Genomic DNA, 18,551 nt, shown 5'->3' with positions numbered 1-18,551 from the left:
TGCTTCCTTTAATTGATTTTGGGCAATGTGACAATTTAAAAATCTATGTTTAGATGAACTCTAATGTTTAGCTTTAAGCATTTCCTCCACCGCGTTAACCCCCCCAAAGTCGCAGCAAGGGCCACAAAACACCACTGTACAATCAAAAGATATCAGATTCCTTTTAATAATACTTATAACTCTTCCTTTTAAAGTGAATAATGATGACAGAGGTGAAGTATTTGTACAAGTGTTTTAATTGCAAAATGATACCAGTTATTACATTGAATGAAGCACTGAAACAAGCCACTGTTTAACATTGCAAAATACCACCCAAAAAAACATTGTAAATTCCAAAGAAAGAAAAAGGTTATTTATTTAATGTGAAAAGGCATAAGTGGAATATAAAAAGAGTACATGAGGGAGGGTATTTACACCATGATAAAGTGTCTAAGTCTACAAAACAAGTATTGTTGCGAGGCCTCGTTTGAAAAACTAGTTAAAAAAGAGCAAGCAAGGTTTCTCATTTCTTGTTTTGATCAAAAACAAGGCACCGTTGTAGGTGACGATTAAACCACGCTGGCCATCTTACGCCGCAGAGGCCAGTTTACACAAGACAGACGTATTGTATTGTTTCATATGCCGTAGAAATAAAGCGGTAGGATAAGGGGAGGAACACATCCAAGTGTGTGGAAATTGAGCTGTGGCAGTGAGAGGAGGGGGAAAAAAAAAAAAAAATCATACAAAATGGTGAGCAAAACCTTGTATGGCAGCGCCCTCTGTTGGAAAATGATTGCAATGACAGCATAGGCGCATTTATTGAATGTCCTACTCGTGGGCTGAATTGTTTATGAACTGGTCAGCTCTAGTAAGAAAATTCAGCACACTAGTGGAATGACTATGTGCACTAGTAGAACTCAATGACGTTTTTGTCACTATTGTATGGCTTTTCTGCACACTAGAAAAATATCGAATAAACGATTGAAACTGCTTTTCATTATGTGTAAGCTTGTTGACGGGACACGCAATCTTCATCGTACTCAAAAGGCATGGGTATTTCATCACTATTCCTAAAATCCAAATGCATAGATTTTGAATTGGAAAAACAAAAAATAGGATGCTACACAAGCAGCAGTTTGTTGATTTTAGTTCACGGGGTAAATTGTGGTCCTGCATTGTGACGATGCCATGCAGACATTCAAAGTGCCTGCAGTTGGTTGTGCTTCAGTGTCATCCAATTGAATCAAAAGAGTCTCGGGCTTGATTGCCTGCAAACCCTGAGAAAACTCTTAAGAAAAAAAAAAACCCATACTTTTTATTATATTAAAAAAAGAGCTGCAAAAGGAGCCTTAAAAAAGTACTAGTGCTCATAGCTCACAAGTTCAAATGTAGAGAAAAATCCAAGACGTACCTTTCATATAAATTAATAAACTTTATAACATATTAAAAGCAACATGTAATATGGCAAGCCTGCGGAGGAACATGCTTAAATCACCAGGTGTTCCTCTTTTTTTTTTTCCTTTTTTTTTTTTTTTTTAATAAATCCTGCAACACTTTGGCTTTGCGACCTTTACGTAATTTATCTGTGACTTATTAAAATGCTCCCTAAACACTACTGTATATTGACTGGCCTAATTTAACATGTTGAACTTTGGTCAATCTTATGCATCATTAGGTCCTTCCTTTTTTTTTTTTTTTTGCACCTATAGCTTTAAAATAATTCACCAGTATCATGCAATGCGCAGTATGTACAACATAGAAGGTATATGATGTAACCAGGTATAGCCTGCTACGGGATGTATGGAGCCAATTTAAAAGAAGAATCACCTGAGGAATGTGTGGAATGTTTTTCCTCAATGTCTTTGTGGTTATTGCAAATCTTGACCAGGATAGCTTCCTTTGCAGGAGATCTTTCCACACATTTCTCCCTCAAGAGTTCTTCTTTCACTTTGACTACACACTGAAGAAGTTGAGCAAATGTTAAGACGACATAATGGAAGCACAGCAATGGTGACCGGAAAACCAGGGGAGGTTAGGAGAACTATGCACAGTATTTACAGAAGGGTCAGATCACTGGACCTTCCTCGAGAAAAAAAAAAAAAAAGACTAGCTTTTGTGCCCTAAAAATCGGAGGGATACATGGGGAGGGGCTGCGTCACGGATAAAAAGTCGTACAAAATTCAGATTTGACCCCAAAAATCACCCGTTTTGCTGCTCGGAATTTTGTGATTAAATGTGTCCAAGAACCAAAGTGAAAAGTCGAAACAGTGAAGTCTGCTAGCCAGTGAACAGTATAAATACATTTGTGCCATGGTGAGACAAATATTTTGGTGGTAAAAACTGATTAAAACCAAAAACAAAAAAAAAAGTGTTTTTTTTTGTGTTCAAGCAGCAAAGCGCATTCTAGTTGACACATCAGTAGATCTCCCAGACCATAAGGTGGCGCTCTAGAGGAGCTGGAAAGCCACACTGGTTTAAAAAAAAAAAAAGTTGGGGGGGGGTTCAGAGTCTACATGGACTCCCCGATAGAATCATCGTCATCCAGAGATAAGGGCAGGTAGAGGTCCTGTAAACAAACACAAAACATGATGAAATGATGTGTTTAAGGATTAAAAAAAAAAAAATGTGCGTTGGTACCTTCTGCTTGTTGCTGAGCGCAGGACTGGTAGGGGTGGAGGTGGGGGAGTGCTTTGAGACGGGAGTGGAAATCTGACTGCTGGAGCCTGTCCCGTTGGCTGAGAGGACGCGGTAAAAAAGGCAGATTGCATTCATTAGAAGGTTCGGACTTTGATTTCTAATTCACAATTTTTTTTAATTCTCCGTTATTTGCTGAAAAACTCATATGCTGTTTTTGTGCTCAGGCCAAAGCACTGTTTAATAAAAAATATTACCATAGCGTCCTATTGTAGCATCTGATGTCTACGAACTACGTAGAAGTGAGTTGAGCCTAGTACTTTTTAGTACTTTGCCATCATCCTGTGACAACTCAATGACTTGAGGATATTCAAGTAGTGCTTGCGGAATCTGCGGGGAAATTAACCTGCCCCTTTTCTTCCGCTTGACTGTTACATTACATATGACAATTTAGGATGATTTGGAATAAGATGCCCATCTTGGTTTTGTCCTCAATGTGCTTTTGACTACATTGTTTTTACCAAAAGGCCGCTCCACCGCTCACATTTTGTTTCATTTAAGAGCAAAAACAGCCATTGCGCAAGCAAGCATCAAAAGGATTGTTTAATTTGACATAGCACCATAGACTGTTTTCCTCCAAGACCACAACCTTACCCTGTGATTTCCATTCCTCCCAAAGTTGAAAAAGAGTCATTTGTTTGGTTCTCATTGTGTCGCATTGTTGGATTCCATCCACATCCAAGTGGTTTAAAAGGAGCTTTTTGTCTACGACTACAAGAGATAAAAAGACTCGCGCAGCCTGCCAGCCAGGTGGCCAGTGAGTGTTTTAAACACAACTTTGACAGAGAATCATTGTTAAGATGAATGCAGGCTTCATTTAAACTACTCGGTCAGACTAAGTGTATCATTACGAAGAAGCCCACCCAAAAGCCGCGACACCATTATCACATTAGTACATAAACTCCCCCAAGCATTACAGACCACATCGAGGATTGGATTTCTTACAAGCATTTAATAATATTCCACGGAAAAACAAAACCAGGACCTAACGGAAACATTTATTTCATTTACCGCAGGCAAACGTCCATCTGGCGTACAAATGCAATCAAAGTAGCGCTAATGTCTGCAACCAGCTGCATGGCATCCCCAATCAATACAAATCAATAAGGCAATCACGTCAGCTGAATAAGACCGAAGGATTGTACCTCCACCCCCACCGCTATTGTGTCGTCTCCTCTTCCGCCCAGCAGGAGGTTTTACATGTCACCCGCAGTGTAGCTTGGTCAAGACGCTTGAAGTGAGGCCAGTGACGTGACGCCAGTAACGCCAGGAGGAGAATTTAGAAACGAAATTCCGAAATCCCCTCCCGACAGAGAGATGCAGCATTGTTGTATTGCCTCCGTGAAATTTTAAATACCACACCAACAAAGAGTGGGAGGCTGTTTATCTTTTGATGACAGAATGTAATTTAGCACAGTTATCTCATCCTTTTCCTCTCAATGGCTCAAAGACTCAGAGATATTTTAATTGAATAGTAAAATAATGACGTAGACATTTGGACCATTCTCCTTGTAATGAGTCAACATACCAACTAACTTATTCTTAGATGGAATGGCTTCATTTATTTATTTATTTATTTATTTTACTTTAAAGCGGAAGTCAACCCAAACATTTTTTTTTTTCAAGAATATGTTCCCAGCAGGCCCACTAGTTGAAACACGGCATTCTGTGTTTGTGGAAAATAAGTGAAGCAGCAAAATGCCCTCGTTTTGAGCCATCTCTGGGGGCGGCCATTTTGTCTTCTGTCGACTGAAAACGACATCACAACTGCTCACAACGACCAATCACATCTCACCCGTTTTCTGAATCTGAGTCTTGATTGGTCGTTATGAGCAGTTGTGATGTCATTTTCAGTCGACAGAAGACAAAATGGCTGCCCCCATAGATGGCTTAAAAAAAAGAGTGCATTTTGCTGCTTAACTTATATTCCACAAACGCAAAAATCAGAATGCCGTGTTTCAACTATTGGGCCTGCTGGGAACATTTTCTTGAAAAAAATATGTTTGGGTTGACTCCCGCTTCGAATCAGCTGCCTTTGATTTTCTATAAGAAGATGAAGCCAGCAATTGCTAATGGATCTCAATGTGGTTCAGACACTACGTTACTAATGGTACTGATAACTAAACAATAAAATAAGAAACAAGCTATGTAGAAGGGTATAGTTGTTGACCAGCACAGTTTCTGATAGACCAGCACAATTTATCTGATCTTTTGAATTTTCTCCCGCGTTCCAATTAGCCAAGTTGAAGAAAAGAGCTTACTTGATTCAGCAGGGGACTTGCAGCGTTTGACAGATACAGGACTCTTGATCAAACTACGATGAGCTTTCTGATTCTTCATCACTCTACACTCTGCAATTGAAAAACAAAAAACAAATCAGCACTTTATTTTAACAGCGTTTTACAACAGTTATACTTGCTGCCCAAATGCTTTTTTATTTGAATGAATCATGTACAAGTTTGCTTGAGGGTTAAGCTACAAATTGTTACCATTTATGTCTGCTGACAAATATGTTGCCAGGAAGAATTTGTCTTAAATGCTTTGCGCTAACAAAACCAAATATTTCCTTCGTTTTAATGTGTTTGGTAGTCTTGCATTCCATCCTTATATTAGCTGCCTGAACTAAAAGCACAAAATGACCTTGGCGGCATGTAATGTGCACCAAAAAAAACAAACAAAAAAAAAAAAAAAAAAACATTCAAACACAAGTTCTTGTGTATTTTTATTAAGTGGAAAATGTGGCGAGTTGGATATTGCCCAAGGCCACAGACCTCATTTACGGTTGCCGGGTAACCTCTTGGCGGGGGCCCAAATACCATGAAGATGAACTAGCGCTCAATGATTGCTTTTAAAACACAATTCTTATGCAAATAGAAGCATGACAAAATTGTGTCTTAATATTGTGGCGAGCAATGATGTTAAAATAGACACTTTCTTCTCTTGGTACTAATATATTGTCAGTGCACCCTGCATGCCCGTCTTCATCCTAACCTTCAAACAAAATCCACCCAATAGACGCATGTGCGACTGTTGACAACTCAGAAGTGCACTGCGTCATATTGCGAGGTGGTAGACAAAGAGAAAACGGAGCGTTATTATCCTTGGGAGGCGGAATTCTGTTAATATTGGGAGGAAGTGGCTTAAAAACGGCTAAAAGAAAGAACAAAGACCTGATGGGCGTACGGAGACTCACTAAGAGGATTGCTTGAACATTTCTCTGCAGTATCAGTCGCGGCACATCAGCTGGTCTAAACCTGTCACCGGGCAGATTAATGGTGCTTTTTCTACCTTTTCTTCATTCCCGCTGCTGCCTGCTGATAACAGACTGCCTTTCTGTCTCCTCATTGGCCTCCCTCTGACTGCGTCCCTCAACAATCATTGAGCACCACATGCAATATTAAGACTACTGTATTTAGCCACACTTGAGGGACAAAAATAACAGCTCTCGGGATATTGCCGCGCACTACTGCAACCACAATAATAAACAAAAATAATATAGCTTTTAGTTTTATGAGAGATTTTGTTTTTGTCATACAGTTTGTGTATTGCATATGCATACAGAGGTCATTTGGATCGTTTGCCTCATGTGCAAATTACCATTCTCATCCAGAGAGAAGTCATCCTGGGCGTAGCGGAATTTCTCAGGTCCACATGCAACAAAGACATCATCGTCCCCAAAGAAATCTTGAAGACAAGTAACCTATGAGGTTAAAAGAGAAAATGTAAGCAGGACTACAGGGCATGACAAAAGTCCCATTCAACTACTTGTAAGTCAATGTTTCATTAAAAGAGTTGTGAATATTTTGTATTAAGGTCGAATTCTTGCCCAGTGTTGCTTTAAAACAAAAACCCTTTTTGGATTGAATTTTTACACAAATGAGTGTATTTATCTGGCTATTCGCAAACGATGCCATGTTGAGACAGGATTATTTATTTTAATTTGACTTTTTCCATGGTTAAAATCAGGATCATTGTTGCAAGTTCACAAGTAGTAGTTTTTGGTATCCCCCCCCCATTCATTTTCACTTCATTTCTTTCAAGCAGCCTTCGGAATTCTAATCTCAGCCAGCGTGTCGCTTTTGTGCTTTACTCGTCATGTTAACATGCTTCCAGCCACAGCGAGTGCCAAAGGCAAAAGGCCCACCTACGCAAAAGGCTCTCAGACACTGCTATATGAAGTTACACCTTTGCTGTAATGTTTAATGACTCGACTTTCATCGCTGGGGGGGACTTTTGAGTCCGCAGCAGCTGTTGACAAAATGTGCTCTTCGCGGACAGATGTCTGCAGCCACACCTTCTGCTTTTCTTTCCAGCCTAAAAAGGCCTCATTATCACATTAGAAATGCTTGTTAAAGACATTCACGCCGAAATCTCTTTACTCCATATTTCTGCTTGCCAGATTATCCATTTGGTAGTTTGGTACAGAAATAAACGAGAAAAAAAAAAAAAGACCCATAGGAACCCAACCCACCATTTAGATAAAAAAAAAAAAACAGTGAGTAACATATGAACTATAAGTCACAGAAATGCAAGACTCAATCTAAGTGACAATGTCCTGAAGACTTGACATGATGGATGCCACTGCAGTGTCACATTTGGGGATGGCGGCGATGCATCATGGCGCATTTGCTGATACACATCTCAGCTATGAGCTGCGGATAATTTGGGAAGGCCCCACCCGGCCCAGCAGCTGTCCTGGCCGACAAGTTACAAGTGTGTGCTGGTGACTTTCTGGCGTGGCATCCAACAGCTGTACCCTCCCTCTCAATGGCCCATAGTGTGCATAGTGCCTGCCCCCCCCCCCCCCGCCAACTAGATTAAAGGCAGGATGATCCACATTGATGCGCAGAGATGGTGCTTTGACTCTAGGGATTAAATGCTAATTAGCTAGCCAGGACAATTTTTCAGAATGTGTATGGTGTTTTTACCATGAACATTGGCAAAGGGATTATGCACGTTACTTTCATTGCTGCTGTGTAGCAAGAGGAGACGGAAGCTTTTGGGAGGCACTCATTTCTTTCTCAGAGGAAGAGAAATGGGCCAAAATGGGTCTGCAGGGGCGAGGCACGAATGTTTTAATAGCTTTAAGAACAGAGCTGATTAAAAGGGATAACGTGGTTATCCTAAAGATTGCTACCTTAAACTCTCAGCAGGAATATGTGTGCAGAATAAAGGCAGTGATGCCCTCTGTGCAGGCCCTGCGGGGGATTATGCTCATTCATGGATTTTTCCAAGATCCATTTGACTCACCGTACAATCCTATAAACAAATGTGAATATATGTCAACTCAATATTTTCTTCCATTTTCTTTTCCTGAAGGTGTGTCAAAATGTAGCTCCAGGGGAAAGTCAGTAAAGAGTGTCTACAAACCCCAAAATAACCTGCATAACAACAACAACAGCGGATCCCTCTGAGCCAAGCACTCAGACTAATCCCATTGCCAACAGGGATCATAAAAGTTTCACATTATCTACACAGCTGCTTTTTACAAGTTGTAGCATTTAAAAAAATGTCTATGAATAATACTGTACATCTAGTGCGCATTGGTCTTGCAGCTGATAGAAAAACAATCTCGCTTGCTCTCCAAATGACATGGAAAGCATGGGAGGGAAAAAAACTCATATGTGACACTACAACAACACTGCCAGCAGAGCTCAGGTGTTTGAAACCAATTTTAAGTATTGTCCTTATTTGAGTGCAATTTATAAGAATGTGCGTGCACATTGGAAATTAGGGGGTCCTAACTGGCTCCTTTCAGACCCCCTTAAACGCCCTCCCCCAAACACCATCCACTCTCCATGCCACCCAGCCCATCCCCTAATCTCTGCTTGACCAGCTGTCAAGAACACATGACCCCCAGAAAACTCGAACAACTGAATTATTCCAACTGACCGACGGTCAAGTTGTGGGACCAAGAGAAAAGAGAAATTGGGGTTTTACCGACCATTTGAAAGTTAGGAAGAAAGGTTTTCCTACTGTGGTTCTACACTAAGATAGTCCAAATTTTACTCCATAGTTTATATGCCGCACACTTCAGACAGCTTCTACCTTGACGAAATACAAATGGCCATTAGTCCATTTGTCACCAGGAAGAAAAGAAATCAGATTTAGTTGATTTTAAGTTATGAAGAAACTAGGTTCCCACCGTAGAACGCCAACACCCTTTGAGAGCTAGTTCAGTGAAAGTCATGCTGAGATTCCACTCCGCGAAATAATGACCGCGGAATCTACTGTGCAGTGCGTCCTGAGCGACTCGCATTTGCAGGATTCACCACAAACTGTGACCTACGTATAACCTTGGCGCACCAACTCGCAGCATCAGCACGTTCCCATCAATGCTCATCTGAAGCACAGATGAGCGACTCCGGCAGAGATATATCTGCACAGTCATGGGGGCCAGCTGGTGTCTGATCTGTTCAGCCCCCCAACCCCCCCCCCCCTCCCATTCCTATCCTGGAGGAAGCCAGCATCGCATTTGTCTGACTGATGTTAGCTAGAGCGTCATTAAAAGACGATTCTTCCTCTTCCCCCTGGGTTATGTTCACTAGTTGATGCTGTTTAAGATGGCAGCAGCGTACACGGAGACCACGCCCCTAGATGAACCTAAGCGCATGTGTGTGTGTGCGCGTGTCTCTCAGGGGTTGAGAGATTTTCACGTGACTGAATAAAATGAGCAAAGTAGACAGGTACGACTCAATGTAAATTACAAAAGGCCCACTCAGCATATCCCAGCCTTTGTCCAAAAACGGAATCCATCCCGGCAGAGCTTATCGCCATGACAACAGCTTCTGCAGTGAGGCCAAGAGCGAGCAGACTGCAAAAGCAGACTATTCTCCCCTCTTAGCAGATGTATTTAGTCGTTAAGACGCCACAAACACGTCTGCGGCCGTCTCCCATGCTGCAAATCATTCCCCGTAATTAGCTTTTAAAGCAATTGGGAATCTTCCCCCCCCCTTTCTTCTATTGTGTTATGTTTTGTTGTGAGAAGCATCCTCACGCCATTGCTGCTCCAATGAGAATTATAAAAATAAATATAAAAGGTTGCATTTAAAGCAGGGTCACACTCGGGGACAAAGTGCTGCAGAGACAAAATGCACTGTGCACCTTAACTAAACAGATTTGCCAAACAGCATGTGGCATTTATTAAATGAAAGCCTTCCCTCGATTCATTTAATACAAACGAGACGCAAACCAGACACTGCAGATTTAATACAAAAAGGTCTGCAGGCGATTAGATAAAGGCTGATTTAATGCTAAATTTGTTAGACGAGTAAGACACAATTTAAAAGGCAATGGGAACAATTAACCCCCCGTCAGCAAAAAATAAATAAAATGATCGCAATTGGCTCAAAGGATGGAAAATTACTGCTGAATGTGTCGGCCCCACCCTTTTGGACTCAAGTGAAAAGCAGCAGTGAATGAGGGGAAAATGAGAGCAATTTTTACTCAAACTGAGGACGGAAGCGGATCTAATGTCTGTACTGCGTTGCGAAGAAAAGTAAAATCAATACTATTCCTAAAAAAAATAAAAAAACGCTCGAGTCCAACAGGAACACCCCCCCCCCCCAAAAAAAAATCCTCCATTAAACTACAGCACCAGCAATCAATCTCTGAACGGAATGAAAATATCATAACCTGCATTGATTGTCAACTTTCACAGCCACTAGACTGCAGGATGTAGTATCCGGCAGACCGGTCCACACCAGCTGGGCTCTCTTTGTGCCTGGGATGTGGTTGCCTAGCAACCAGACCTAGCAGCTATCGCTATGCAATGGTAGGAGGAAGAGCGGCGCAAAGTCAGGGAGGGGCAGGCACTGCATCAGTAACGTTTCTACCAGATCACCTCGAACGCATCGTTGCTAGAAAGTCGACCATTTCTGTACTTTGAAATGAGCCTTCAACACATTTCATTACAAACGTCAAGTAAATGGATAAAACATTTCATCCTTGTAGTTATGACAATCCACTCCTCTCTGATTAGGATACTTGACATCTGACGGGAAAACAAATCCTTAATGCATGAATGACGTGCACTGCAGCAATAGTTCGTATTTTAGGATGACTGCCGCATCCAAACACTTGGCACTCCAGCTCGGCAACACCTTGGGCCTAGCTGACGGCACCCCGGGGAGAATGCATTCAAATCAAATTCCTCCTTCTTCCATAAGACAGCATCTCCCCTCCAGCAAGGTCTTACTACACACAAGAAAATGGAGGGACTACAAAGTGGCTATTCCCAATGGGAAAAATTGTGACAAAGGAGAGGATTGCAATCAACCTTAAAGCGGAAGTCAATCCAAATATATATATATTAAGGTCCACTAGTTGAAACAAGGTAATATAATTCATATGAAATATGAGTTAAGCAACAATATCCACCCATTTTATGCCATCTCTGGGGGCAGCCATTTTGTCACTTCTGTCGACTAAAGATGACGTCACAGACCCTCAGGGCTCGGATAACGACCAATCATAGCTCAGCTATAGAAAACAGGTCAGCCGTGATTGGTTGTTAACTGAGCCCTGAGCAACTGTGATGTCATCTTCAGTCGACAGAAGTGACAAAATGGCCACCCCTTGAGATGGCTAAAAACCAGCGGATTTTGCTGCTTAAAGCGATAGTCAACCCAAACATATTTTTTTCAAGAATATGTTCCCAGCAGGCCCACTGATTTATTTTGCGTTTGTGGAATATAAGTTAAGCAGCAAAATGCACTCGTTTTTAGCCATCTCTGGGGGCGGCCATTTTATCTTCTGTCGACTGAAAATGACATCACAACTGCTCACAACGACCAATCACGGCTGTTTGTGTTGACTTCAATATTTCAATATTGCCTTGTTTCGACTAGTAGGCCTGCATTGAACATATTCTTAAAAATATATGTTTGGGTCGACTTCCCTTTAAATCAGGCTCACAACAATAGACAAAATCTGTGGACAAGCTTTGAGGTTCACTTCATTATTCATACCCTCCCATTAAGATCAAAAGGTAGCAAGTGTTTATATCGAGCTGCGATCTTACATCATTCGTGGTTTCAAACCATCAAAGTGGACATGTAAGGCTAGATACAAAGTATGATTGCGTGCTATGAGCCTGTAAGGTCCACGAGAACAGCTAAGCAATGAACACAATGACCACCATTGTCTTTCAGTCCATGTTCACCTCCCTCGCGGTTCAGGTCATGAGTGGCCTTTGTTGTGGTTTTTAGGCCAGGGTGCTTCTGAGAAGCTTGAAAGTCCTGGGAAGTTCTGTCTTGCACCCACCGAGTTCTACAAAAGGACCAAGCCCTGCATTGTATGTGCCTTTATGGCAGAACGTGTTCCCATATTGTGGTTTTATTTGAGTTGAGGCATCATGGGTTTGAAAGGATCCTGAGAGAGCGTTATTAGATTTTGTGACGTATTCAGTAATGCTCACACATAGTTTAGTTTCATATTAAAGAGGCTGAAAATGTACTTTGATGCCAGAGACTACTGTGATTTACACTACTCTGAGTCATTTCACATAAGTTATTAGTCGTACTAGACCAATTGAGAGTTCACAAAATGAGGGGGAAATTTGTTGCACTGAAAAAAAAAAAAAAAAGTCACTGAAAAAAATGTGGAAACAACTGCAGATTTGCCACGCTTGCACCAGCTGCTCAGTAGATTTTGCAATTCAGTACCATTTTAAATCACTGTAAGGAAGTATTTGGTTTTTTTTCTACTTTGGCAGAAAAGCTACTGTACTTAGAATTGGGTATAAATGCACAATAAAATCCAATAAGCAGCTATAATAATTAATGAAAACTGCCGTCATTACGATAAGTTAAAATGCACGTTTGCACACTACCACAATAAAATCTCCAATTTTATATGATGTACCTTTAAATGTGTCCAACCAAAAAAGGGATCTCAGAAATGCATCATGACATTGAATCATTTTGATACCATAGGGCTAACCTGTGCCTACAAGGGAGTAACATGGTGCCCCATTTAACATAAATAGATTTGATGAAAAGACATGCTGCAGCGATAAAACTCAATTTTTGCTGAATAGAAAGAACGTATCGTTCTATCGTCTTTCACTATATGTGTTGCGTCATTTGTGTTCAAATATTCGTAATCCACGCTGGTTGTTAGCCCGTCAATGGCATTTTGCAAATATTAGCGTTACGCTAGCGGCCTTTTGCGAGACTACTTTTCTTGATGTCATGTTAAGTTTTACGGTCAACTTCAATGGCATACCTGTTTGCCGTCAAGCGTGTAGATCCTTTTGACCACCCCGCTTTCCAGCTTGATGGCCTCCGTGATGTCGGTGAGCACCTGCTCGAAAGAGTGGGCGGTCTTCTTGTTGAGCAGGATGCGCACGGCCTTGCGCGGTTTGACGCCGCTGCGCATCACCGTCACCAGCTTGGGTCGAACAAAGTCTTTGCTTTGCTCTCTGGGCTCACTGGCAGCACGAGCCGCCAACGACTGAATGTTTTTCTGGCTGGCCGAGGCCTTCACATTCACCGACCAGTTGGGGTTGACGTTCTTTGTGTAGTCGACCTTCTTGTAGATGTTCTCCGAAGCGCAAACGTAGCTCTCCCCTGAGAAGACAGCAAATTCTCTATTAGGTTAGTGTTACACCGCTTTGTGGACACCGGAGAGTCCCGGCGGTGTCCTCGCATATCGCACACAGCAAATTAAGATTTAGATCTAATTTTAATGTTCCAAGGGAGTTACAAACCTTGTTTTGGTCTAAAGAGAGTACTTCAAGCCTGAAGACTATATTTCATTAGGTGGAGACACCCGATATTTGCTAGATGGTATCCTCTGGTGACACTTATGATTGTTTTTTTTTTTTGTCTTGTGTTGAAGGGGGAAAAACAGTTTACAGGGGTGTCAAACTCATTTCTGGTACGGGCCACTTTGTGGTTATGGTTTCCCTTGTTGAGCCATTATGACTGTGAACCTTACAGTATATGATCACATATACACAATATACATTGATGATAGCTAGTTTTGAAATCAGAAGCCCATATATTAAAAAAAAAATAAAAAATAAAAAATAAAAAAAATCTACTACTTTTCAAATGAATTTTAAGGGGGGCTTGGTAACGAAAACTCCCGCAATATGTCAATGTTATTAAAAATGAAGGCAATATATATTATAGTGTATCAAGAAACACAAAGTCGACGCACGTCATTTGCCTTGGCGGGCCACAAAGTGATGTGGCGGACCGGCTCTGGCCCCCGGCCCTTGAGTTTGACACCTTCGCTTTGCATCTTAAAACATCACATCTCCTGTGAGAACATCACATGACTGTGCTACGATGCTCCCTGGCCACAACATTAGGTACACCTGCACAATCAAATGAGATCCGAGACAAAGGCTTTATCAAACCGCTGGCCTTGACAAACAAAACTAAATGTACATGTATGAAACGGATGTTACGCTATTTTAGGACCGCAAAAGACGGATATATTTCGTTACATTAGCCAATCAAAACTGAGCATTATATTAAGGTTTGATATAGCTATATATATCCTTCAGATGAACGCCCTTCTTCAGGAAGTAGCCATAACGCTGCTCATGTAGCTTATCAGAAAGCGTGGAGAGAAGGAGAAACAAAAGACAGAAGGCGAAGAGTGGGAGAGAGCGCAGGACATTTTTGGCACCAAAAAAAAAAAAAAAAAAAGAACCCAGAAGGCAACAATTAGGCCAAATGTGGAAAGATTACAGCAAAGACAAAAAGCAGGATTACGCAGTGTTCAGGAAATTGAGCAATTAATTATACCCCACAAGATGAACAATGAAAAAAAAATACCCACATGGCTTCCTGTCCCATTTTTTTTTTACTACAATTACCATGTATTTATGTATGTATCCCCACAGCAATGTGAAATAAATAGTCAAAGCAAATTCAGACTTATTGTTGAATGTATTCACATTGTCTTTTCCAGCTATAAAAATGCACCTGCAAAGATTTACAATAAAATGGCACCTTGACATATTTGAGGAAATGTCAGAAAACAGTTGAGTCTTTCAAACAAGTCGAATTGTTTAAAAATGAGGGAAAAGGAAAATCGAGATCATTAATTACATCATTAAAAAACAGCAAAGAATATACATGTGCATCTTTTATTCTCCTAATTGCCGTCATTTAGCAAACAGGAATTTAGGCAATCATCCTGCCAAGCTGAACCTTCATTTAATACCTGCAATGGATTTGAACATTTTCTGGGTTATACGCACACTCAGAATCTGATGAGCCCTCTGGTGTGTATCCTAGAGACACCATCAAACTAAACATTACAATAGATTCCCGTTGGCTATGGTGCTAATGCTAATGCAATGCTAATGCTGCCCTTTAATGGCGCATTTGTCCCATACTGAGATGTTGAGAACTCAGGATGAAGCTAATCTTTTTAATACTCAAAGCACTGAACTGTGAGACAACAGAAAAGCATAAATGTGGCTGATGTAATTGAACTGCATCACTCTAAAAACGAGTAAGGTTTGAATACATCAGCAGGATAGCTAAATTAAAGTAGACCATGTTAGGTGAACACCTCTTCGGATTAAAAGTTGATTCAATAAGACTGAGCTGATAACATCACCAAATCTCACTCCAAGAGTCCCTCAAAGAAATGTCACAAAAAAAATAAATAAATGGTTTTTTTTTACCTTCCTCTAGTTCATCCAGCGCTGAGATCCGACTGGAGCCGTCAATGGTGAAGATGAAGCGAACACCCTGAGGCAAGTTGATGTGGTCGGAGAGCGAGCGGGTCAAGTCGGCCAGCAGCGCGTCGAAGGTGCGGAATCTGTCGGTGGCCACGGCATACACGATGCCCTTGAAGTAGCGGTCCCCGTTGCGGTAGAAGCGGACCTTTTTGGCCTTCTTCTCGTTGGACAGCGTTTGCAGGGTGCGCGTGCGGTAGAAGCTGCAGTGGGCGCTGTGCGTCGGGCTGGGGAGGCCGTTCAAGCGGCCACCACGCGGGGTCCGGGACGCCTTGTCTCGCTCGTCAAAGTGTGCGAAGTCTAGCTCCATGGTGACCAAGAGTTGGGATACTTCTGACAGATGTGCGGTGAGGGGGACCAGCGCCACGGAGTCTACAAATACAGAGGGCACAATTGCAATGAAATCATGCTACGCATGCTAGTTCAAAGGGAAGTCAACCCCCCCCCCCAAAATTCCTTGCAATATGTTCTATGCACCTTCACGAGTCTAAAGATGGCATTCTGGTTGATATTGTGTTAGAGGAATATGAGTTTAGCAGCTAAATCCACCCAGTTTTAGCTATCTCAGAGGGCGGCCATTTTGTCCTTTTGTTCCGTCGACTGAAAATGACATCACAACTGCTCAGGGCTCAGGGCGTTACTTGAGCCCTGAGCAACTGTGATGTCATTTTCGGTCGACAGCAAGAAGCAAAATGGCTGCCACCTGAGATGGACAAAAACGGGTGGCTTTGACTGCTTAACTCATATTCCACAAAGACAATATTTATCGGAATGCCATGTTTCGATTAGTGGGCCTGCCTAGAACATATTCTTGAAAAGAACAATTTTGGGTTGACTTAACGCTTTAAAGACCTTGTCAAGCGAATTCAGAGATTTGTTGCTACATCTATTATGATGGTACTTAAAAGGTGGAGCTAGACACTCCACAGTCAGAAATGGAACTAACACTTCACACTTTTTTTAAAGGACATTTTTATATGTTAAGCAATTCACGCATAACATGCTGAATTCTGAAATGACTGGTTTGATGTTACAGTAGTTGGATAACGCAGCTGTGAGCCGCTCCGCTGAATTGAATTGTAGCACTTGGTGGAAACGTGGGACTGGCTTTTAAAGCACTCATTTCCAACCACTGTGCCATAGTATGCCAATAGAGATTATGTGTGCTGAGGAAAACTTTTTGAAGATCTTTCATTAGAGGACACAATATGAAATACATAATTAACCTGTGTATTCACTTTTTTTTTCCTTCTTATATTTGTTTGGTGCTGTGAAGTGTGATTTTTTTAATGAGCCTCAGCTCAACAAAAATTGAGAAAGTTTTAAAGTGTCAAAATGGCCTCCATTTAAATGGGAATTTGTCATGGGTCATGAGGTAAAGAACACAAAGTAAATAAGTCTTTAAAAAAAGAATAGTATCAAGTAGTGTACTGTATGTGACACCAGAAAGCTATGCGAGGAGATATTTAAAAGAGCGGCATGAATTTTAATGAGGTTGAAAGCCTCCTGCCACTTCAGGAAATATGCAAATGATTGTCCATTAAACAATCACCAAGCTGTGCTTTGAGACGAACAGTCCCGAGACTGGAGGACCATCCATCCCTTTCAAACTTGAGCACAGTTGCATACCTACACCCACACCTCACCTGCACCTCATTCACCCCCCCCATCGTTAAGTACACTGACTGGCATAAATTTAAGCATAACTGACACACAGGTTTCCACAACAGAATAAAGAAAACGGGGTGGTTCCAAAAGAAATTAAACATGGAAGAAATAGAGATTTATTTTTTTTCACATTTGTAACATGCTTCAAGAAAGACTTGATTCAAGATTTGAGTCCATCGCTCTTGTATGAGGTTATATGCAAATTCTTCTACACCAAAGTCAGCCAACCAACGCTTTACATACCTGGTTTGGCCTTTCCTAAATTAATACCGCAAATTTGGGAGCATGGAATTGTCCAATATGTCCTATGAATTAAATTTAGGCGCAACTAAGGGCTCAATAAGTGGCATGCCCGAATACTTTTGTCTGCCACATTTGAATGTCCAATTTAACCTTTTTTTTTCCCTTTTTGTTTATGAATCATGACATTTTGAACACAGCAAAGAGATATGATGGCAAATGAAAGCATTGGGTTGAAAGGCCAATCGATCATGGAGGTGACTATAAATATCTAAAAGCAGGAGTATGCACATTTCCGTTTGATATATACAGAAACTAAATATCTCGCAGCAGCGCACGATGCAAAACCCCGCTCAGCGTGCAATGACGACTGCGGTGATATCGTCCATTCTTCCAAATGTACAAGAAGCCTTCAGCTGAATTTTACGAGGGGCACGGTGACAGGGGTGTGACCAGCGGTGCTCCTCAGCTGACAAAGAGCAGCTTCCAAGCCCATCTGCTGCTCCAAAAATGACCCTTCCCCTTCACAGCACTAAGTGGAAGGACAGTCCATTGTCTGCATACAAGCTGGTTCCTGCATTTTAGGGTGACATCACCGACCATACTACATGCTGCTAAGGATATCCACCCAAGTGCTAAAAGTAGAATTTCTAGCAACCAAAAATGGACTTCTCATTCACAGGCTCGCAAGATTACTATCAATGTTGAGAGTATATTTTAGGTTGATTGATAAAAATGTACCCAAGAACCACGAGATTGGAGAGGAAAAAAAAAAAAAAAAGCATGCGTTTTGCATTTTTAGCTGGTGACTACAAACTAATGATGTGACACTGCCTCCATTCACAATATCATATAGCTTATTTTTTCCCACCCTAGATGAGCACACAAAAGGGTGGAAGCAAAGTTCAATTAATTGACGCCGCATTTCTTGATGAGGAGGACTGGCACATGGCACCGGCTGCCGCCAGCTTTTCTTTCTTTTGTATGCGCAATAAGCAACTCTCACATGGATAACTTGGAAAATAACTCAAGTATTCTCTTCTAAAGTCTCAAAACTAAAATGAAGATTCTGCTTTCTGCATTAAAAACGCACCCGTAATCCCACCTAGGAGTGGACTCACCTGCGTGGATGCTTGTACCGTCGAGCGTGTGCAGAAGTGGGAGTGTGTGAGTAAAGGAGCGTGTGTGTGCGTGCGCGCGCGCGCGTGAGTCAATGCTGCAGGAAAAACTCCACGCCTCCCCTCTGCTCCCCTTTGTCTGCCAG

General features: G+C 41.6%; 1 protein-coding gene and 1 long non-coding RNA gene across 3 annotated transcripts in view; one reads left to right on the top strand and one right to left on the bottom strand.

Annotated features, from left to right (window-relative positions):
• The window catches only part of LOC147133458 (uncharacterized), a 31,375-nt gene that overhangs the window by 9,265 nt on the left and 3,559 nt on the right, over positions 1 to 18,551 (top strand). Inside the window, exons 5-6 of one of the 2 annotated variants that reach the window (XR_015081910.1) lie at positions 6,284 to 6,440; positions 15,336 to 15,453. This is a non-coding gene — a long non-coding RNA (uncharacterized LOC147133458). The remainder of the gene's footprint in view (positions 1 to 6,283; positions 6,441 to 15,335; positions 15,454 to 18,551) is intronic. The other variant, XR_015081909.1, reaches the window with a different exon arrangement.
• LOC147133459 (neuronal migration protein doublecortin-like) lies at positions 219 to 18,547 on the bottom strand. Its single transcript, XM_086013208.1, has 7 exons — positions 18,409 to 18,547; positions 15,326 to 15,751; positions 12,901 to 13,244; positions 6,271 to 6,373; positions 4,935 to 5,024; positions 2,617 to 2,714; positions 219 to 2,545 (listed from the first exon to the last, which is right to left on the bottom strand). Exons 2-7 carry the CDS (start codon positions 15,687 to 15,689, stop codon positions 2,489 to 2,491), a joined length of 1,056 nt encoding a protein of 351 aa, XP_085869334.1. The 5' UTR covers positions 15,690 to 15,751; positions 18,409 to 18,547; the 3' UTR covers positions 219 to 2,488.

Source organism: Filicampus tigris, chromosome 17 (genome assembly GCF_054856515.1).
Source record: "Filicampus tigris isolate MCC_2025a chromosome 17, RoL_Ftig_1.0, whole genome shotgun sequence".
In the NCBI taxonomy this organism is placed as follows: domain Eukaryota; kingdom Metazoa; phylum Chordata; class Actinopteri; order Syngnathiformes; family Syngnathidae; genus Filicampus; species Filicampus tigris.
This window is presented reverse-complemented; position numbering and strand designations above follow the sequence as displayed.

Excerpts from the sequence above, each read along its gene's own strand:
- LOC147133459 (XM_086013208.1), bottom strand. The coding sequence starts at position 15,689 with ATGGAGCTAGACTTCGCACACTTTGACGAGCGAGACAAGGCGTCCCGG. Across the intron at positions 5,025-6,270 it reads CTTCTCTCTGGATGAGAATG|AGTGTAGAGTGATGAAGAAT; the intron begins GTAATTTGCACA and ends TTTCAATTGCAG. Across the intron at positions 2,546-2,616 it reads CGCTCAGCAACAAGCAGAAG|GACCTCTACCTGCCCTTATC; the intron begins GTACCAACGCAC and ends GTTTGTTTACAG.